The 21,878-nt window shown below is 38.7% G+C and overlaps 4 protein-coding genes and 2 non-coding genes across 11 annotated transcripts; 3 read left to right on the forward strand and 3 right to left on the reverse strand.

Annotated features, from left to right (window-relative positions):
• The first annotated feature begins 679 nt into the window (after nt 1-679).
• LOC121794100 (V-type proton ATPase catalytic subunit A-like) lies at nt 680-5,934 on the forward strand. The gene is made up of 20 exons (XM_042192108.1): nt 680-910; nt 1,299-1,425; nt 1,648-1,703; nt 1,804-1,860; nt 1,992-2,103; nt 2,215-2,252; nt 2,563-2,664; nt 2,764-2,820; nt 2,930-3,001; nt 3,118-3,219; nt 3,323-3,385; nt 3,455-3,587; nt 3,981-4,087; nt 4,285-4,479; nt 4,581-4,667; nt 4,770-4,874; nt 5,003-5,100; nt 5,182-5,260; nt 5,351-5,439; nt 5,529-5,934. Exons 1-20 carry the CDS (start codon nt 833-835, stop codon nt 5,641-5,643), a joined length of 1,872 nt encoding a protein of 623 aa, XP_042048042.1. The 5' UTR covers nt 680-832; the 3' UTR covers nt 5,644-5,934.
• An 803-nt stretch (nt 5,935-6,737) lies between these two features.
• On the reverse strand, nt 6,738-8,025 carry LOC121794103 (protein FAM32A-like). Of its 2 annotated transcripts, none has more exons than XM_042192115.1 (3): nt 7,928-8,025; nt 7,390-7,549; nt 6,738-7,202 (listed from the first exon to the last, which is right to left on the reverse strand). In XM_042192115.1, exons 2-3 carry the CDS (start codon nt 7,538-7,540, stop codon nt 6,940-6,942), a joined length of 414 nt encoding a protein of 137 aa, XP_042048049.1. In that variant the 5' UTR covers nt 7,541-7,549; nt 7,928-8,025; the 3' UTR covers nt 6,738-6,939. The 2 variants fall into 2 exon arrangements, with proteins under 2 accessions (XP_042048049.1, XP_042048050.1); XM_042192116.1 differs by having other exon boundaries at nt 7,405-7,549; nt 7,928-8,022.
• An 85-nt stretch (nt 8,026-8,110) lies between these two features.
• LOC121794102 (trihelix transcription factor ASIL2-like) lies at nt 8,111-9,420 on the forward strand. Its single transcript, XM_042192114.1, has one exon. It carries the CDS (start codon nt 8,185-8,187, stop codon nt 9,214-9,216), a length of 1,032 nt encoding a protein of 343 aa, XP_042048048.1. The 5' UTR covers nt 8,111-8,184; the 3' UTR covers nt 9,217-9,420.
• A 5,584-nt stretch (nt 9,421-15,004) lies between these two features.
• Nucleotides 15,005-18,530, forward strand: LOC121794105 (E3 ubiquitin-protein ligase MARCHF8-like). 5 transcript variants are annotated; one of them, XM_042192118.1, is made up of 9 exons: nt 15,040-15,058; nt 15,255-15,757; nt 16,077-16,313; nt 16,505-16,590; nt 16,708-16,854; nt 17,202-17,304; nt 17,862-17,974; nt 18,063-18,156; nt 18,226-18,530. In XM_042192118.1, exons 2-8 carry the CDS (start codon nt 15,691-15,693, stop codon nt 18,153-18,155), a joined length of 846 nt encoding a protein of 281 aa, XP_042048052.1. In that variant the 5' UTR covers nt 15,040-15,058; nt 15,255-15,690; the 3' UTR covers nt 18,156; nt 18,226-18,530. The 5 variants fall into 5 exon arrangements, with proteins under 5 accessions (XP_042048051.1, XP_042048053.1, XP_042048054.1 ...); XM_042192117.1 differs by having other exon boundaries at nt 15,005-15,757; XM_042192119.1 differs by having other exon boundaries at nt 15,007-15,757; nt 15,996-16,313.
• A 2,643-nt stretch (nt 18,531-21,173) lies between these two features.
• On the reverse strand, nt 21,174-21,258 carry LOC121797565. Its single transcript, XR_006049924.1, has one exon. It is a non-coding gene; the product is annotated as a small nucleolar RNA R38 (small nucleolar RNA).
• An 89-nt stretch (nt 21,259-21,347) lies between these two features.
• Nucleotides 21,348-21,426, reverse strand: LOC121797495. The gene has a single exon (XR_006049860.1). It is a non-coding gene; the product is annotated as a small nucleolar RNA snoR20a (small nucleolar RNA).
• Nucleotides 21,427-21,878: the final 452 nt, after the last annotated feature.

Raw genomic sequence — 21,878 nt, forward strand, 5'->3', positions numbered from 1 at the left:
TAACCCGACGGCAAGCTCCCCAGCATCCTACCTTTATATTTCCCGAAGTCGATCACTCTGTCGCACGCCGGATTCGCCGAGGCTCGTTGCGAAATTCTGAGCGGCGGCCGTAGATTGGGGGATATGCCGAATGTTGGGAGTTTCACTGAAAGCGGACCCATCTTTGGATTTGGATAACGTATTCTCATCCCACATCCGCCCTTTTTCTAAATGTTTTTCTTTTAAATTAAAATTTGTAAAGTCTATCGCCGAATATTACATTTAATTAACTAATAAACTCAGAGGATTGATTAAATGACATTGATATCATATTTCATTAACTAATGGAGATCATAGGATTTGTTTTTGTTGTCTAACACTCCAACCTATATGTACAATAATGCAACAACTATTCTTCCATACTTTAATTAAGCACATTCATGTAACTTATTTTAATAAAAGTAACACAAATTATACTGAGTATATTTTACTGCGGAGTATAATAATATCTTATCTCAATCAATTACTACTACAATAAATCGACAAAGTCAGCTTAGTTGGGCTTGGCCCACTCAATATTTGGATCAGCATCGTTCTGCAAAGATCCTGTGCTACGTGGCTCAATCCATTGCTTGGCCCGGCAAAGCATCGAATTACCGACATACCCTCGAGGAATGATCAAAATATTCAATCAGCCAGTAACGAGCTCCAGCATCAACTACCCACATCAATCTCTTCACGTTCTCCTCTTCTCCCTCTCTCTCCACACACTCGTGAAAATCTAAATCGGTGCAAGATTTGATTGGAGGACCGCTTCTCGTCAATAATTTCGACCTTGATTCAATCAGAAAACATGCCGTCCGTCTACGGAGGTCCGCTGACAACGTTCAAGGATGCTGAGAAGGAGAGCGAGTACGGATACGTTCGCAAGGTGAGCTTAGCGGTTATGCCAGGCGTTCAATTGCCTGCTCTTTGTTGTTATGTGCGCAATCATGCTATTGCTTTCCAATTTGGATGCAGCCTGCTTTGAATCTGATTTATTAATTTGCTTTAGTATTTTAATAGTTTGGATCGGATGTTTAATTTGTCTGATTTGCAATCGCTCGAATATAATTAAATTTGATCCAGATTGTTCATATTGTTTTCACCACATTTGTTGTGTTGTTTAATTCCTCAAATAGGACGAATCTTTCTCATCTGATCCACCATTGTGTGAAAGATATGGGGTTGCAAAAAAAAAGCTGGAAATTTTATCGTTACTTTTTAAGTACAGACATGTTTTATGTCTTTCTTATGTATGTTTCTCTATTCTTTTATAGGTATCCGGACCAGTTGTTGTTGCTGATGGAATGGCCGGAGCTGCTATGTATGAGCTAGTTCGTGTTGGACACGACAATCTTATTGGGGAAATTATTCGGTTGGAAGGAGATTCCGCCACGATACAGGGTTAGCTATATTGATAGTAGTATATATTAAGTGCATCACAAATGCTCTAGAACCTTATATTCTGTTTGTTATATGACACACCTATTGGATTTATGGACTTGGTGGCTTGGTGCTCTACTGTGTGATTGAGTTTACAGATATGAGAAAGCGATCTGTTTTCTTACTTGTGCTCATTCTATTCAAAATTTGTTACTATAGTTATTTTTATGTTTTTTGTTGCAGTTTATGAGGAAACAGCTGGACTGATGGTGAATGATCCCGTTCTTCGGACGCACAAGGTTCTCACGTCATCATAAATTTTTATTTTGAATTATGTTATTGTATTTATTATTATAAACTTAACAACTGAGCCCTTTACTCATTGACTGACTTTTACAGCCTCTGTCAGTTGAACTGGGTCCTGGAATTTTGGGAAATATATTTGATGGTATTCAGGTTGGTCAACTTCCGTGTTATCTAGTTATCATAATTTGACATTATAGCTGTAAAATTCTGGTTTTAACCTGATGTTTAAGTATATTCTAATTGCTTTTCTTGCTTTGCTTTTGGGTTAATTCTCAATGCAGAGGCCTCTCAGAACCATCGCAATAAAGTCTGGTGATGTGTACATTCCCCGTGGTGTATCTGTCCCAGCACTCGACAAAGATACACTTTGGGAATTTCAACCAAAGAAAATAGGTCTGAAAACGAAAGTTATGCTATTTGAATTTTGACACACATGTTGTTGAGGTAGAAATGCCCCACAAAGCAGTTGCTCCTAACTGATTGTATATACTTTTATAATGGCAGGAGAGGGAGATCTTTTGACAGGAGGTGACTTATATGCGGTGAGTTTGTGACTCATCCAGACTAGTAACTTATATCTTACTTGATACTCCCTCCGTCCCATAAAAATATGGACTTTGGAGACGGCACGGGTTTTAATGCGAAATTAGTATTAGAAAGAAAAAGTGATTGAAGTATTGTTAGTAGAGAATGGGGCCCACATTATAAGAGAGAAAAGACTTGCCAAAAATAGAAATGGGCTATTTTTTGTGGGATGGACCAAAATAGAAAAAGAAGACTATTTTTATGGAACGGAGGGATATTAAATACTACTGATGAATTTTTAAGCTCATACATGAACTCTTTGTGCAGACTGTACACGAGAACAGTTTAATGCAACATCATGTTGCTCTTCCTCCTGATGCTATGGGGAAGATAACCTATGTAGCCCCTGCTGGTCAATACTCATTGAAGGTTTGTATCTCTCACGGAGGAGCACATGCTTATCAAGCTATCTATATATTCCCGAGAAAATATATAATCATTTAACATTGGATTTCTAACTGTTTGCAGGACACCGTCCTTGAGCTTGAGTTCCAAGGAGTGAAAAAACAGTTTACCATGCTTCAGGTTAGCATCTAAAACTTGGATAGTTTAGAGTGTGGCTGGCTAATGAATATATTTGCTATGGATTATAGAACAAGCGAGAAGCTTAGCTTGATATGCCTACTTATTGCAGACCTGGCCTGTGCGTACACCTAGGCCTGTAGCTTCAAAGCTTGCCGCGGATACTCCTCTCTTGACCGGACAGGTGATTTCTTATAACTAGGATACCTTTCCTACTAATATGTTTCCAGAATCCCCATACCTTTCATAAGTTCATGTCAATCTAAGCGTTGTATAATCTGATTATCTGCTTCATTTCAGCGTGTTCTTGATGCTCTATTCCCCTCCGTGCTTGGTGGTACTTGTGCCATTCCTGGTGCATTTGGTTGTGGAAAAACTGTCATTAGTCAGGCGCTTTCCAAGGTGAACTTCATCAACTAGCATTGACTTCTCATAAACTTTGTTGCAAATGTTTAATGCAAGTTCTAAACTTCTAATCGGGTTTTCTTTTGCTTCCATAATGCAGTACTCTAATTCTGATACTGTTGTTTATGTTGGATGTGGAGAAAGAGGAAACGAAATGGCTGAGGTATGAAAATTGGTTTATGTTTAATCAACCTAGGGTAATCGGAGTGTCTAACCTAGGTATTATCTGCAGGTGCTTATGGATTTCCCTCAATTGACAATGACCCTGCCTGATGGCAGGGAGGAATCTGTCATGAAACGTACCACACTTGTGGCTAACACCTCAAACATGCCTGTGGCTGCTCGTGAGGCTTCAATTTACACAGGTAACCATTATAATCACTGTGTTCATACTTCTGAGAGTTGATACTCATAACAAAAGCAGTGTTACACACTTCAGAAATGGAAATGGTCCCATTTCCTATATCCTAATGAGTAAATATAGTGTTTTTTTAGGGGCAAGGTCATTTTCTTCCGGGGGGTTGATTGTCGCAGTAGGGGATAATTTATTTGGAATAATATACCACAAAGATAAAGCAAGTATTTTGGTTATATTGATTTGATCTATTGTATAGCTAGAGTAACCTTGGATTGGTGATTTAGTAAGGGTGACTTAGCCATGAAAAAGGAAACAAATCAAGCTATACTCTTCAACACGGTTTTCAACTGATGCATGGTCTGCATCATGCAATGTTATATGCAACCTTGGCTTGTTACAGGAATTACCATTGCTGAATATTTTAGAGATATGGGCTACAATGTCAGTATGATGGCAGATTCGACATCTCGTTGGGCAGAGGCGTTGCGTGAAATTTCTGGTCGACTGGTATGTATCACAAAATTGCTTCACCATCCAAATCAGTGGTTCATATATTTTCACTCATATTCCTTGTCTACTTATATTTTGTTGGCTGTTTAATACCTTCAACAATTTTACTCGCCTGTGTATAGGTTATTTATTGCTACTGTGAACAAGTTATGTATTCATATTTACTTTGTTGACACGCGTTATTCCGTGTGCAGGCTGAAATGCCTGCTGACAGTGGTTATCCTGCTTATTTGGCGGCACGTTTGGCATCCTTCTATGAGCGGGCTGGAAAAGTTAAATGTCTCGGTGGACCTGAAAGGACTGGAAGTGTTACTATTGTGGGTGCCGTTTCTCCCCCCGGAGGAGATTTCTCTGACCCTGTTACATCTTCAACTCTTAGTATTGTTCAGGTAAAGGTGTCTTCATTATGAATTACTAGCAAATGTCCAGTTTCCACCAAGACAACTCCAACTCTAATATGAAATTTCTGTACTTTGTTTGCACATTTCAGGTTTTCTGGGGTCTAGACAAAAAACTTGCCCAGAGAAAACATTTCCCTTCTGTGAACTGGCTCATTTCTTACTCAAAGTATTCAGGGGTAGGCTTTATCTTGTGGATATGATGGAGCTTTTCTTGTGCCTTTTTTTTCCGGATTAAATGGATCTCTTTGTTGGAGTGCTGAAATTTGATCTTTTTTCAGGCACTGGAATCCTTCTATGAGAAGTTTGATTCAGATTTTATTGACATTAGGACAAAAGCTCGTGAAGTGCTTCAGAGAGAGGATGATTTGAATGAAATTGTGCAGGTACACACAAATAATTGTCCCTATAAATAATGATAGCATGATCCTGTGTTTGTTAATAACTTAAACTCAACCTGAGTGCAGTCATATTTCCTTTTAGAAATTAATTTTGGATGTTTGTGTTGTTGTAGCTTGTCGGAAAAGATGCTCTTGCTGAAACAGATAAAATTATTCTGGAAACGTCCAAACTCTTGAGGGAGGACTATCTTGCCCAGAATGCATTTACACCGTCAGTGTTTGCCAACTATTTTGATATTTTTTCATAGTGTTTAAATATTAGAAGTTACCATCTTGTTTTTTCTTGCCACAGCTATGACAAGTTCTGTCCATTCTACAAGTCTGTTTGGATGATGCGAAACATTATTCATTTCTACAATTTGGCTAATCAGGTAAAGTAATAGACGCTTAGTGATTCGAGACTTGATGGTAACTGCAAGAAGTGATTAGATCTTCACTTTAAAATGTAATTTCATGTGCAGGCAGTGGAGCGAGGAGCTGGTATGGACGGACAGAAGATATCCTATACCCTTATCAAGCACCGTCTAGGAGATTTGTTCTACCGCTTGGTGTAAGTTCAACCACCCTAACCTGCTTGCTATTAGTATAGCGTAGCGTTTTAAGCATGATATTCATCCATGGTCATTTAAAATGGTGCAGTTCCCAGAAGTTTGAGGATCCGGCAGAAGGAGAGGAAGTCCTTATCACGAAATTCCAGAAACTCCACGATGATTTGACTGCTGGTTTCCGCAATCTTGAGGACGAAACTCGATGATTAGTGCATGGTTTGGTAGATGATGCTGTTATTTAGCATTACATTGGAGCTGAGTTGGTTGCGTTGTAGTGAAGAAAGCAATGAGGCATGCTAGTGTTGATGCTTTTAATTGATTGAGATGATGGGTCTGGATATTGTCAGCGTAGCTGCTTTCTTTAATTTATATTTGTTGTAGATGCCTCGTGATTTTCGGTCACTAATAAGAGGGCATCAATCGGGTATTTTTTTTCATGTTTGTCTTATGAATAAATCGTGGCTCTCCCATTATTTATTACAGTGTGTGATTCTATATGTTTTATAATGTCAAATCATCTACGTTTTCTCCTTATCAATGGATACATGATTGTGACTAAGTTACTTTGTGATGAAGCTCATTGGATTATCCCCTTGTTGGCTTGATGTTTAGAGAGAGAGTCTTGCATTTGAAACAGCTCGGAGAGTTCGTTGAGAATGAATCGAGAGAGCAAATGAATTATATGCTCTCACATGGTGACAAATACACCAATTCATCCTGAAGAGGGAAATTTTCTCCTCCATTGTTGAAATCTGTGAGATCTCTGAGTACAAAATGCATGTCATGAGGTAAGATTGACGTCATTGAAAAGTGTCTTGAGTCACCTTCCGTCCGCCATTCATGCTTTGAGCGTTTATACCATGCTTGAATTCTTAATCATCATTCCACGCTGGGATTTCCGAAGGCGTCAATCCTCTACATGCTGGTAGAAAGGGAAGAGTGAGGCTCATCAAATGGAGACGCCTTCCACCACCAGCTTTGAGGACTCCAAATTAAAGTTTTCCAGATAGATAATTTAGCTTGTGGAAACACGGAAGCTTTGGGACTAGTCACGAGTTAGGAGAATTTTTGATAAATTGAGTATATACTACTAGTTCAGCTGCTTCACTCAGAGTATTCTGCTAAAGTTGTATATTGTGTTCTTTGGTTTGTAACCTTAGTGAAATTGTTGTTGGGTGAAGTGTAGAAATTGTGCTTAGTAGCACATATTAACCAATTATTGTGTTTATATTTGTTGTAGACAGGAAGGAATGCATGATGCTCTCACTATAGATATGAATCATAAGTGGTTAACAAAGCCTTTTCCAAAAAGCTTAAAGCTTATATTAAATCCTGAATCTTAAATATGTCAAATTGTAAGGAAAACATCACTACATAAACGTCAACAAGAGATGATTACACATTGATTAACTTCTCTGAGGTTGGTAAAAGTGGTCTAGACCAACAAAACAACAGATTATAAACACATGATTGAAACAAAGCGGTGGGTGTGGAATGATGCTTTAGCCTGGGCCAACTTTAGGAATATCATAATGCTCACTCATGTTAGCAAGATACTGATTGAAATCCTCAATACGGTCACGGTGTGATTTGTTAGATGTCTTTGCCAGCTTATGACGGTCAATTCTCTCCCTTTGTTCCATGTACCGTCTCTCTGCTTGGGTCAGATTGCTATCCCAGCTCGCAGATCTATCATCTACAGTCGATTTATCAGGTTCAGCACTCTCCTGCTTCTCCAAATCACTTGCCATCTCTGCATTCTCGCCTATTTCACCAGTAAGGAAAACTATCAGAATAGAGGATAAACACACTACAACCAAATGTTTAATCCTATTTCTAACAAATAAAATGCTGCATAAGGACTAGAACAATATCAATATGCGTAAATAAATCATGCTAGTATATACACAAGCACAAAGAAGCGTCAAGTTGTAGGGTAAAAAGACAAGGACTTGCAGAACTCTCACTCTCCACAGCTTCAGACATTTGGTCATGCTGCTTTTTCTGCTTCTTTTTCTTCTTCTTCACTCCGCCGGCCTTCACATCGAGTGCCTTACCCTTAAGCTTCAGTTTTCCTCCAATCACATTCTCATACCCAGACATCTCTCCCTCCTGCCAATACTAATAACTTCAGTAATTGCAACAAACACTCAAATCCATAAATCTACCATACCTATAATTAAATGAAATAAAAATGGCAGAACAACGAAACAACTAGATCGAAATCAACCGGCTTGTCGAAAGTCGGCGGATTATACCTATGATTTCCCTGATTAAAGATGCAATGTTCAGTCTTTTTTGGGTGGATTTATTTTAAAATGAAATAAGATAAGAACCCTAATTTTAGGCCTCGCGAAGATTAAATCCAAGGTAACAGCTTTCCAGTGCAAGAATGATCGATTTCCGCCAAATAACAAATTCCCGAAATAAGAATATGCATAATGATGAAAAAACTACGATTTCGAAAAAGATAAGAGCGGCAGAGCATACCTGAGCCAGAATTATGATTCTAGGTTTGTGGAGTATTAGTTCAACAGACTGAATTTGGGGGAGTTTTTATTGAGGTCCGGGTGGGCCCCTCAAAAATTGAATAATTTTTTTTTATTTCCTTTTTCTTTTTCGGGGCCCGTCCATCATTTACAATTTACATACCCCCAAATTTTACAGGTCAACCTAAACTAAACCCTAATTCCCCTTTCGCTCTCTCTCTACAGATCCGAAATCAATCACCCAGATCTCCTTCATCTATGGAAGACGACGAAGAAATCCAGTCCCAGCCCTCTCCGGTTTCCAACGGGAGGATCGCCGTCACCGTCGCCGCCGCCCCCCCACCGCCATCCTCCAACTCCCTCACCCTCGCTCTCCCCATCCAGAACCAGAAAACCCCCGGCTCCGGCGGCAGCCGTGAGGATTGCTGGAGCGAAGGCGCCACCGCCGTCCTAATCGAGGCCTGGGGCGAGAGGTATTTGGAGCTCAGCCGCGGGAATCTCAAGCAGAAGCACTGGAAAGACGTCGCCGACGTTGTTAGCAGCCGCGGGGATTACTCTAAAACCCCCAAAACCGACATCCAGTGCAAAAACCGGATCGATACCGTTAAGAAGAAGTATAAGGCCGAGAAGGCCAAGATCGCTGCCGGCGCAGGCCCGAGCAAGTGGCGATTTTACGACAAGCTCGACGAATTGATCGGCCCTACTGCAAAGATGACCTCCGCTGCCACGCCGCCGCCGGATCCCAGTAATCCCTATCAAAGAGTTCCGATGGGAATACCAGTAGGAATTAGGTCAAATTCTGCCCAGCCTCAGCAGAAGCCTAACCGCAAAAGGCCTGCTGTTGACTCCGATGATGAATCTGAACCGGATAATTCAGCTGATTCATCCGATGGTTTGCCTCCAGATAGCTACAAGAGGCCGATGATGCCTAGAGTGGTAAATAATGTGCGTGCAATTAGGCCTAATTTGATGAATAAGAAGAATGGTGGGAGTGGGAATTCAATGAAGGAGCTCACTCGGGCTATCTTGAAATTTGGTGAGGCATATGAGCAAGCCGAGACTGCAAAACTTCAGCAGTTGGTGGAGATGGAGAAGCAGAGGATGAAGTTTGCAAAGGAGTTGGAGTTGCAGAGAATGCAGTGTTTCATGAAGACTCAGGTAGAGCTATCGCAGCTCAAGAATAGGCGGTCTGAGACTAACAACAGCCACCACCACGGCCATGGGATCATCGGCAATAACGACAATGCCGAAAACAACAAGAATAACAACAACAGTGATAGCAGTGATTGAGGATGTGAGTAGACAAGTAGGGTATGTATTTGTACAAGTATAATTGTTTGGTATTTGAATCTCTTAGGTTGAGTTTCTTACTTGTTTCCTTTGTCTGTAATACTACCATTGCCATTGTTGCCATTGCTGCTGCATTGGGGTAAAAAGGCTGAATCTTGTGCATAAGCTATAATTAGAGTTATTCTAGTTGTCATTTTTCATGCCCTCAGTTCTTGTTGTTTATCAGGCAGAATCATGAATAAATCTATCTAAATATTTTAAGAGAATGTGCATAAATGGCTCTGTTTTCTACAGATTGTGTTGTTTCGTTTCGTAGCCAAGACTGAAACTTGTGCATAACCTATGGTTGAGTTGATTTATTTGTGACATTTGATGCTTCAATTTGTTTGGATAATGTGCTGTGGAACTAACTAATCCATCCATCTGATTATGTCAATGTCTGATCTTCCGAAAGATGCTGCTTTTCCAGATTTTATTTGAGAGGAACTTCTCTTTCATTCAAAACTGATATTTGAGGGTGATGGTTTCATTTTGTGATGTTTTTACTAATAAAAAATCATTTGGATTACAAGGATTTAGTGCAATTGGTCTAGGAAAAAAATATTGATATTTGAAATGGAAGTTCATGCAATAACTGAGAAATTGTTTCAAATTTACAACAAAAATAGAAGCAGCATTTATTTGATAGATCAATTGCAAACAGTGTTGTTAGGGTCGAGGGTCGCACCGGGTCGATAAGGTGAAAAATCGGGTCGCGAGTCGACAAGTCGACTGGGTCGAGAGACCCACTAATCTGCACACAAAATTCAAAAAGAAGATGAAAGTTAGAACAATACCTTGATTAAACAAAGGAATGAATAGATGAAGGGTGGCTCTGTATATTTGTTTAGGAATGAAGAGGATGAATTTAGGGTTTGAAAAGCTTGATGGTGTTCATGCATATATATAGATAAAAACGTGTGCAGTCAGAATATAAGTGTGAGAGATTTTTGAAAATCAGAATATAAGTGTGAGAGATTTGAAGAAAAAACGTGTGCAGTCAGAATATAAGTGTGAGAGATTTGAGGAAAAAAGGCTGAGATTTGAGAGGAGCACACTGCTGAGATCAGAGAGGAGAAAAACGTGTGCTGCTGTTGAGATTAGTGAAAATCAGAGCAAAAGTGTGAAAGATTTGAGAAAATCAGCAGACTTTTAGGTAAGTTTTTACTTTTATACTTATGTTTATTTTAGTAAAAATAAATCAGCATTAAAAAGGAAAAGATTCAGAGAATAAAGGTCTAGGAATTACCTGTATCTCGACCCGGCGGCGACCCAGGCGACCCTCTCGACCCGGGCGACCCGGCGGCGACCCCGTACCTCGATCAACCCACCCATGTTGGGGCGGTGACGGTCTCGACCCGGGCGACCCGGGCGACCCGAGCGACCCGGGCGCCATTTTGACAACACTGATTGCAAATGAATCCTCAACAATGTCCAAATATTAAAAGATCCACAAATTACTACTAGTAAATTCCAGTTATAATCCTCCTAGGGACCTTTTCGCAACACAGCTTCCAATACTTGCCATACCTGCAACTAGAGATGTCAATCGGGTCAACTCGTTCGGGTAGTCGGGCCATTCGGGTACGGGCTATTCGGGTTATGATTTTTTTGGGTTATAAAAGTTCGACCCTAACCCTTCGGGTTTCGGGCTAACCCACCGGGTTATTCGGGCCAATGCGTATTTTTAATTCTTTTAATATTTTCAAAAAAATAATACGTATTTTAAATTTTCTTTAATTATATACATATTTTTAATTAATCATTCAACAATGAAATACGTATTTTAAATTTTCTTTAATATTTTTAAAAAATATTAAGTTATTTAAATTTAAATAACTTATTCATTACATAATTATTTATAAAATATCTATCAATAGTATGTTTATGTTTATGTATTTAAAACATAAATCAACACTCTGTTTTAAAATTTAAACATAAATCAATTCGTAGAAAATTGAATAAAATTTTCATAACGTAAGAGGTGAGAGGTGCATCGTAGATGTAACAAAAATATTTTGAATTGTTAAAGAGTGAATTATCAAGATGCTAGCTAATTGGAGTAACTCTAAGTTTTCTTGAATTATAATTGGTCAAATTTAATTTATTCCAGCTGTAAATAAGTTAAATAATAATTTATCTTTGTTTTGAGAATCATCAAAGTACGCATAATTCAATGACGAAGCGGCGCCAAAACACTTTGCACTATTATATTGGAAATATACTAAAAGAAAGCTTTTATATACGAGTATTTATGAATCCATGAACCACATAGTGATTTTTTTCGTGATCTTATATAGTCGGTTGACGTATTTGGATTTTGCATGATTTTAGAGGGTTGTCTTGGATGATTTGATTATATTTCTATATTTTGGTATGTTTACATGTTTGTTGAGAAATGATATAAAATTGATTAGAAAATGTACACAAAATATGTGGATGTGCGGCAGCCTTGTTTGAGTCAATGTTTCTCGCGATTTTGAAGTCTGATAAGCCCCTAATGCATATCATTCTCTTCGTCTTCGAAAGAGCTTCGTGTGGATATATTGCACGCCTCAATCGGAGCTTTGTAGAGAAAATTATGACCGTTACAAAAACTGCTCGTTGTGCAGAAGCCTTCAATCCGACCGGCCGACCCGTAACCCGAACGGGTCAGCCCGAATGGCCCGATTTTAAATTCGGGCTGCGAAATTTCAACCATAACCCTGTATTTTTATCGGGTTATTCGGGCTGGGCCGCGGGTTCCGAGTTACATTGACATCCCTACCTGGCTGCAACAAACAGAAAATTTTTCCATTCAAAATGTTACAATCAATCAATGAACACATGATATGTACCAAATCTTACCACATTCACAAATAAAAAATGTAATGCAATACCAACCCAGTCTACTGCAATGTGAGAGTTGTGCTATGATGACATTCACAGAGACATGCTTCTATTAATGGATCAGATATGACATCTATATGTGAAGATGATGATGTGTACTTACTTTGTTTTGCATTTGTCATCGTCGGTCAAAAAAGAAGAATTGTAAGGAACACCAGAGAAACTGAAAGTTAGATGAGAGGTGCTTAAAAATATTGTTGGAAGCGTACATGGTCCAGAAGAAGGCTCCCAGGATTTCCGGCACATAATGGAAGTTACGAACTAAGCCCCACCTGTTGAATCATAATTTTCTTTTGTTATTTCTTTACGAACTAAGTTTTGATCAACCCGTATTCAGGATCATGATGAAGCTAATGTGGAAAGGTGATATGAAGCAATACGCCACAACCATAGTTAAGTGTACAAGGATAAGTACTTATCTGGCTGGTAGTCGTTGTGTTTGAAACCAACTTTTACTTGTAATGTATTTGGAGCATGGCATACCATCCTAATGTCAGTAAAAGGCTGTTCTTTGTCTGACCGGTAGTAGTTGCGTATGAGGCAACAATATACATAAAATTTGACAAAGACAAACTAACAATTTAATTACTCCTCCACCAATACGAAAATTAAACAGTTAGATCACGGATCATTATCACTACCTTGGATGGAGGCATTTCCCATTCCTCCTCCTAAATTCTTGCCTTTGCCTTTGCCTTTGCCTGTCACAATCGTAGTTTATGTATATGCAGAGTATGCCTGCAATCCATAGAAATCAATAATTAAGTTTCCATACAATCCAGAATATGTTGAAGATAGCGCAACATGGCTTTTGGGAAAAACAGAGAAAAAAACATGTCAACTGAGAACAAATGGACAATTAGAGGCACCTACATATAGCCATGAATACTTACTTCGATGAACAAGAAAATGCAAAAGACGAAGCTCCCGAAAATTAATGCAGAAAATATCTCTCCCAAATGATCATAAACTATTGTAGGGTTGAAAATTCCGAACATGCAAAAAATTACAAAGATATCCATAAACTCTGCACTAGAAGGTTAGGGAACTTACAAGATAAAAACCATCTTGGCTTAAAACGTTGACTACATCTAGCCACTTGTGGAATATAAATCAAGAAACGATGCTTGAGAGATTTCGAGCAAGCACTAAGCAACTAAGCTCACTATGCTCACGAGTTTCGATGAGAAGGCAGAAATGAACAATTATGATACATCAGAAAAAAAAAAGATAGAAAAAAAATGTTTGAAGAAATAAAGCATGCCATATGTGAGAAAACTCTTGAATGATCCTTACCACCAGAGGCCAAGATATGTAACCAGCATCACCACATATGTTAGAACACCATTAGCCTGTAATAAGAAAATGGGAAAATATCACAAGACTGAAGCCTTCAATCAAAATATATACTCTCTCCGTCCCAAAAGAATATGTACTTTGAGTTCGGTACGAGTTTTAATACAAAATTGGTAAAGTAAGAGAGAGACAGAGAAAAAAAGTAATTAAAGTATTACTAGTAGAGAATGGTCTCACATTAGAGATAAAAGAGTTTTCAAAATTAAAAAGGGCATATTCTTGTGGAACGGACTAAAAAAGAAATAGTACATATTCTTGTGGGACAGAGGGAGTACTGTTTTTACCATAGCGTCACAGACAGACATACCACCTTTTCCCAAGAGTTTTCTATACATTATTCTCTCTCCTACTTTACCATTTCTCCACTTTAACTATTTATTACTATTATTTTTATAAAACGAGAGCAGAAAAGTCAATGAAACTCCTAATAGTGGATGTAGGGAGTAATTGGTAAAGTAAGCAAGATGGAGAAGGGTGATTAAAATATTGTTAGTGGATATTGAGACTCATATTATTAATGGTGGATCTTAGTGGTATAAGTTGTAAATAAATTGATATAAATGAGTAATAAGTTTGGGGGAACTTTTCATAAATGAAAATGAGATAATTTTGTGGAACGGACTGAAAAGGAAAAATGTCCTTATTTTTGTGGGACAGATGGAGTAATAAATTGTGAGAGGATAAAATTAATGGAATGTGAAAATAGTAAGTAAAAGAAAAATGAGACTGTATTGATGGATGAATGAAAATAATAACACGAAACATTTATTTGTGAACGGAGGGAGTAATAAAGTAGGAATGATGTGTTGAATATGCCATTTTAAGTGGGATCCATTAAAATTCACACGTTATGAGATACTAGTACATCAAAAGTCAATGCACCTTCGTGATTTTAAATTTTTAATGATAATTATTGCAAATATAAATATTTTAAATTTACGTTCTTTTATTTTTATATTAGTTATATACGAAGAGCATTAGCAGTGGTGCGGATGTCCCGGCGGATATCTCCGCGGACATCCCAAAAACACCATCTGCCACGTCATAAGGACATCACATTGCACAGTGACGGACATCCCCATTGATATCCCGACGGACTTCCCACAATAAAAATTCACAAATTAAACAATTTATGGAATTAAAATTTCGACATAAATACGGGGAAAATGAAACCACTTTATAGAATTATTAAAAAAGAAATTAATGCAATAATCGGGACGTCGGCGCGGACGCCCGTGGGAGTCAACGCAATGGCGGACGTCCGCACGGACGTCGCGACGGATATCTGCGGAACGCCGCTGAACTCCTGTGTCCGTAGCGGATGTCCGTATCCGTACCTCCCTTGCACAATGGCGGACTTGCGGCACGCTGGTCGGAATTCCGCCGGGACGGGCGTATTGCTAATGCGCTAAAGAATGAAGTTTACAATTATACTAAAGTAAATAAGATTGAAAAACTAATAAAATAAAGTACTCATAGTAACAATGATTTAAAAAATCTAAAATTAATAATGATGCCAACGTCGGCAATATCGTAATTTCCCCCGCCGTCCTGTCTGGTAAGGTGACGGTCGAATTTTCTTTCCCAATCCCACACACCTCTCGACGCTATCGTTTATTCAGCTACGTCTTCTTCTCTACATTCCAAAACCCTAATTACTGTTATTGTTTCTCCATCCTTATATTGAAATCACTCGACTGATTTTCCTGCGGACCGATGGTCGTCTGAAATTGCATCCACTGCTCATCAATCAGGTCACTAAACCAATCGTTTTGTTCCATATAGTGGCATTACAATTTCTGATCCATTATTCATCTTGATTGCATCCAATTTATGAATATTGGCAATGAATTTTATGCCAGATTACGTGCTGATAGTCTTTTCATGATTTTTTTTGTTGTTGTATTACTATCAAAATTAGGGGATCATTATCTATGTTCCTGTTTTTAGTGTTACCAAGTGTTGTGTAAAGTCAATGCCTAGAATGTAATGACCTCACCTGATCATATCCTGAAAACAAAGGGGAAATAAATTTCAATAGGTCGTTGACTGCCCTTTTGTTTGCTTCTAGCGATTGGAATTGTAGTGTTTTAGATGTGATGTGGCTTGTGGGGAAGCTAGCTTTCTCCCATTGGATATAGCTCTGGAATTTTCTTCATCTCACTCTCCCATTTAAGCATTTACAGTTGAATGACTGATACAACCAGATGTCCAGAATCAACAACACATTTACAGTTGAATGATGTGAGGGACAATGGTAATATATGAGTTTTACTTGTTGCTATATTATGTTACTATGCAAATAATACGTTATCTTTGAATAAGACTGAAGATTGCAGTTTAGTATCAAGTGGCATGGTGCAGCGAAATATGATAGTACGTAAGGGTTGAATATGATTTCAGCTGTGAATCTCCAGTTTATAGTATTAACTGGTGTACTGTAAGCTTTAGGACTCTTTTGGCTGTTTTTACCTCTGTGCTATCACACCATGCAGGAAGGAGAAAGCATTGCATTGATACATCAACAGCAATATCTGTATTTGTCATGATTTTTTTTATTTAAATTTCTGCCAAAGGACCAGCAATGCAATTAGTAAAGCATGATATTCAGGCTGAGGATTCATCAGAAACAGAGCCCATTTTATCCTGGCCAAGTATAGCAGAAAGATCAGAAGAATCTCCATCCTCAATTGAAATAACTGTGGGTGTGGAATCTTCTGGAGCTGCACATCCATCTGTTCCCGATATTGATGAGAGTATTTCTCTAGTTTGCACAGAACAACCACAATGCCGCATTTGTCTCGACGCTGAAGGTCTTTATTGGTTATCTGCACTCGTAGTATATCGATATTGATAACCTAGATTCCTTTTCTTGGGAAGACTAGTTTGCATTTTGTGACCCGAATGATCCTCCAAATACTCCTATACTTTATTCGAGTTGTTATTGTCATAATATTGTGTTTCTTTTTCTTATTTTATTGATCCTTTTCATCAATATATGCAGGTGAAGATTTAATAGCACCCTGCCATTGCAAAGGCACCCAAAAGTATGTCCACAGATCTTGTCTTGATAATTGGAGGTCAACAAAGGTATACATCTATTTGTTGATACTCAGTCGACATTATGTCGATTGCTAAAAACTTTTTTCCCCTTTGTTCTTTCTTTAGAAAAAAAATTAAAGTAAGTTTGTGCCTTTCACAATTCAGGAAGGCTTTGCTTTTGCTCACTGTACAGAATGCAGGGCAAAGTTCATATTGCGGGCGAATGTCCCTCCTGATCGTTGGTGGTTGAGATTGAAATTTCAATTTCTGGTTGCAAGGGATCATGCGGTCATTTTCGTTATTGTTCAGCTGGTAATAACATTCTTCTTTCCTGCAAAACGTTTACTATGACATTGTTCAAAGTCTAACTAGGAATGTATAGGACAAATTAAAATCACCTGCATCCTCTTTTGCTGTTTCAAGTTGTAATATTCTGGTCTCTTTAGATTATCATGGCTTAATGTATAGGACATCATGTTATCAAAGGATATGATCTGTGAACTAGGAATGATGGTGCCGGCTGTATGATTGGCAACCATTTTTCCAGATCTATATATAATTTCAGTTTTATAGTTTAGAACTGTTGAGTTATTACTCTTTGTACGTTTGCTATTCAACTGTATCCCCTACTAATAATTCTATACTAAAACTCTCCTTAGGTTGTTGCATTTCTAGGTGTGCTGTTGTACAAATTTTATGGAGAAGAACTGCGGGAGATGTTTGGTTATGAAGAACATCCGTATGGATTTTATACTATGGCCGGTAACTGTTTCCTTTTTCTACACTATTATGTGCATTTTTAAAGGATTGTTGGATATCAACTGAGATTATTCACATTTTTATGTTCAGAATTTATCGAGTCACATTGGAGTGAATTCTTATTAAGAAAACTAATTTTAGATGATGTATCATGCTTATATACTTTTGTACATTTCATGTTGTAAGCATTTTCAGTGTTAGATCAGGACTATATAGTGGCACAAAAGAATAACCAGATATTGAGTACAGTTAAGTGAGAGCTTCTTTACTGTGGAAAGATTTGAAAGTAGCTATTCTAGAATATCTTTTGATCAAAAGTATCTACCTAGTCGTATGTCATTGCCATTATATGATTAATGATGCTGTAAGGCAGATACCAAAAACTGGATGGATGCACGATGCTAATATAATCTGGAGAATGAAATAAGTCATCAGCAAGTTTTCGCCACCAATCATCATGATGCATATTGACTTTGATTCAATTACTACTTATTGATAAGATGAGACCAGAAAGTGGATTTTGTATGTGTTAAAGTTTATCCAAATTGATGGCCTTGCAGTTCTTGCTATTGTGCTGGTGGGTTTGCTCTATGGCTTCTTCATTGCAATAATATGCGGTCAGAGGATCAATGAACGACACTACCACGTTCTTGCCAAGCAAGAGTTGACAAAGGTTTTTTTTCCCTTTTTTGTGATCTTATTAACTTGAGCTTTTGAAATCTCGATTTGTGAATCAGTTTGCTTTGTTTTTCCCATTTCAGGAGTATGTGGTGGAAGACAGAGAAACTAACAAGCATGTGTCAGAACTTGATCCTAGTCATATCACTGAGCTAAGAATGCTAGGCCTCTACTGAGGTAAGTTCCAATTTACCTGGGTTATCTAACTCACCTAGCACTAATGTTCATGACTCTTTATATGTGTAGGAGAAAAAAATGCTGGTTTTCCTTCCACATTGAGATTTTACTCATTTTACTCACAACGTGAAAGAGTCAGTTGTACAGCCGTGTGTCATGAGGCAACCATTGGAGCGCGGCAACGAGTAATTTGTTGTGCCTTGTTAAGTTACCATATGACGAAAAATTCTCCTCAAATGTTTAATTTCCATACTGAAAATGTAGGAGAAAGATGTGATAATTGGACACTTCAGTTTAAGCAGTATGTGACGATTAATATTTCAGAAGACATACTTGTATGTTTATCATTGTACATAGAAATTATATTTTCAAAAGACATACTTGTATGTTTATCATTGTACACAGATAGTTAAACAGAAAAATTCAAATAAAAATCCAAAGATACATGAAAGGAAAGTGAAATAGACAATGAAGATGCCATAGCTGAACGATTCCGTAGAGAATATAATATGTCCAAAATCAGGGAATATTTGACACAGCGAAATATATACAGAAGGCTAGCAATAATAAACAGAATACATCCCCTTCATGACATTTCTTTTCAACCCTCGAGCAAGCCAACCAAACGAACAAACATCTGACTAAGGGCACCCACAATGGGGCAACCAATGGCGGCCATCGTCCTCGGGCGCGGACGATGCATCCATTGTGGGTGCCAGCCATCATCCGCGCCCTACGTCCACGCCCGATGCATCGTTCGCGGAAGAAGCGTAAACGATGGCCTATCGTCCGCGCCATCGGGCATCCCATTGTGGGCTAGGCAGACGATGAGCGCGGACGATGGCACGCGTTTTTTATTTTTTTTTCTGAATTTTGTCTATTTAAACATCGTTTCTCATTCACTTGTTCATACGAACATCTCGCCTCCCTCATTTCGCTCATCTCTCACATTTCTACTTCTCTCGCATACCAAAATGAACCACGACGACGACACCACTAGTTCTAGTTCCTCAGAGTCGGGTAGTTCGACCTCGAAAGCCTTAGATGCAGCCGTTGAAGAGGCCATGGCGGAAAGCTTAGTCGAAATGCAGCGCGAGGCGGCGGCGGCGAAGCAGATCCATAGGCCTATTCGATGTCTGTCCGACGTGACCACGCGGCAGCTCACCAACGTCTGGTTGCAGACTATTTTGTCGATCAACCACGGTGGGGACCGACTATTTTCCGCCGCCGGTTTAGAATGTCGCATTACCTTTTTTTCAGCATTGTTCGGATGTTGTCGTCACGTGATGAATACATGACGTATCGGGAGACACCATTGGCAGACCCGGCCTTACACCGTTGCAAAAGTGCACGGCTGCAATCCGTCAGTTGACCTACGGCACCACGACGAACATCTTCGACGAGTACCTCCACGTCGGGGATACAACAAGCCGGGAGTGCCTGGGGAGATTTTATAGGGGAGTTGTGGAGGCCTACGGCGACACATATTTGCACAAGTCGCCTGCCACTGATTGTCAGGGCCTGATGAAGATGCACGAGACGGCGCACGGCTTTCCTGGGATGCTAGGAAGCATCGACTGTATGCACTGGCAGTGGAAGAATTGTCCGACGACGTGGAGAGACCAATTCACTAGTAGATACAAGGGCAGCCACCCAACGATGATCCTCAAAGCCGTCGCTGACTATCGGCTCTAGATCTGGCATTCTTACTTCAGCGTAGCCGGGTCGAACAACTACATTAACGTCCTCAACTCATCCACCCTCTTCACCGAACAATGCAATGGCAACGGCCCGGCCATCGAGTTCACTGCTAACAGGCGTATGATCAGCTGCCTAATTGGTGAGAAAAGGGTTTTATTTGCGCAAAAGCAGAAGTCGGCGCGGAAGGATGTCGAGCGAGCATTTGGTGTGCTTCAAGCACAGTGGGCAATTGTGAAAGGGCCGGCTCGTCTTTGGTTCAAGGAAGTCATCGCTGATGTCATGTATACGTCATAATCATGCACAACATGATAGTCGAGCATGAAAGTGGGAGCATCACCAAGTGGAACAATGATGACGGTACATCTAGCTTGTCCAGCACGGCAACCGAGCCCCCCACTAGAGAATTACCATCATGCTTCAATGAGGTTCTATCTAGACAAGCCTCAATACGCAACCAACAAGATCATGCTCAACTCATAAACGACATGATTGAAGAAGTGTGGCTATCACTAAGTTTGCATATTTTTTTAATTCGTTTTGTAATGTATTAATTTTTATAAAATAAAATGAAATTTTTTCTTAATTTTTATAGTTATTTAAATATTGATACATTGAGATTTTAAAACTTGATAAGAGCCAGATAACTATGAGAATGACTTTAACACATACATTTACCAAACTACTATACATATACATTACATTATTTAGATGCCAAATGATTTCATGGGGAGATCCAAGTAAGATTTAAGGATAAATAGATAAAAACATAGCAATATAGGATTGGTTTTTTAGTATAATTACTCGCTTAATAAATGAGCTCTACTTAAACTAACATATTAATTAAATGCATTAATTCTAACTTAAACTATAAATAGTGTAAAGAGCTTGTGACGAGTCAAAAAATAACAAGTGCAATTAACATGGGACAAGTGGACAAGTGGAGTATTATTTTGATGCCAAAAGACTTCGTCGTGGGGCTGTCAGATTACTAAAATCAGCATAGGAATTTAATCAGATAGGGTTAACTGTAAATATATCGTTCTCATCATTTAGGGAAACCCAACGAACAAGTAACAGAGAAGCTCTAGTTTTTGAAAACTGGATCACCTGGCCCAAGTAACAAAGAAGCTCAACACGGTGAAACAACATGCAACGAGATCGCATGTATAAAACACTACCAAAATACTAAACCTATCAAGAAAAAGATACTTTAGTTGTAAATGGTAAAATAGTAGAGAAAATAAAATATAAAAAGAGAACGGATGAGCAAAGTATAAGTAATCAAGATTCATATATCAAAACGATTTTGTGGGATATTCCATGTCAGATTCAAAGAAATCAGCATGAGAATTTAATCAGACAGGGATAACTGAAAAAATATTGTTTTCATCATTCATTGAATCCCCACGCAGAAGTGAGTTTTAATTTGAGATAAATAGAAGAAACAAAGAAACTAAGAACGATGATACAACACGAATTCTATCATTGAAGCCTCAGTTCGTCCTAGTCAAATGAAATCAACATCACTAATATTGAATTTCAGGTTAGATACATGTTAACATCACAGGCTCTCGTCATCAGTTCAATTACGAACATCAACGACAAACGATTTATGAAAACTGGCGACGAAAAAACAATACGACCAATTTCAAAATGCTGCCAAAAAAAACACACCACATAATAGACGAGTTACAGAGGCATCAGATCTTCCTATTCAGAAGGAGTGTCATCATACCCGATACAATCGTGTATTCCACTCTGAGAGTTCATCATTTGCCATTTTCAGCTCATTCAAACAAAAAACAAAAAAAAAACGAAATTCAAGGCAAACATTTACAGCAATGAACATAGAATGTGGAGAAGGAGTATCCCTGCACCGTAAAGAGTGAAGAGGCAGTGGACAGCTACCGACCTGGCGGAGGAGAGTGCAGAGGTATTTATCGGATTAGGGTTTCAGAGCTGCCATGGTGATAGAGTGAGTAGTTCAGTTTATATAGAGGAATCAGCGGGAATTGGTCTGT

This window comes from Salvia splendens, chromosome 3 (genome assembly GCF_004379255.2).
Source record: "Salvia splendens isolate huo1 chromosome 3, SspV2, whole genome shotgun sequence".
Taxonomy (NCBI): Eukaryota; Viridiplantae; Streptophyta; class Magnoliopsida; order Lamiales; family Lamiaceae; genus Salvia; species Salvia splendens.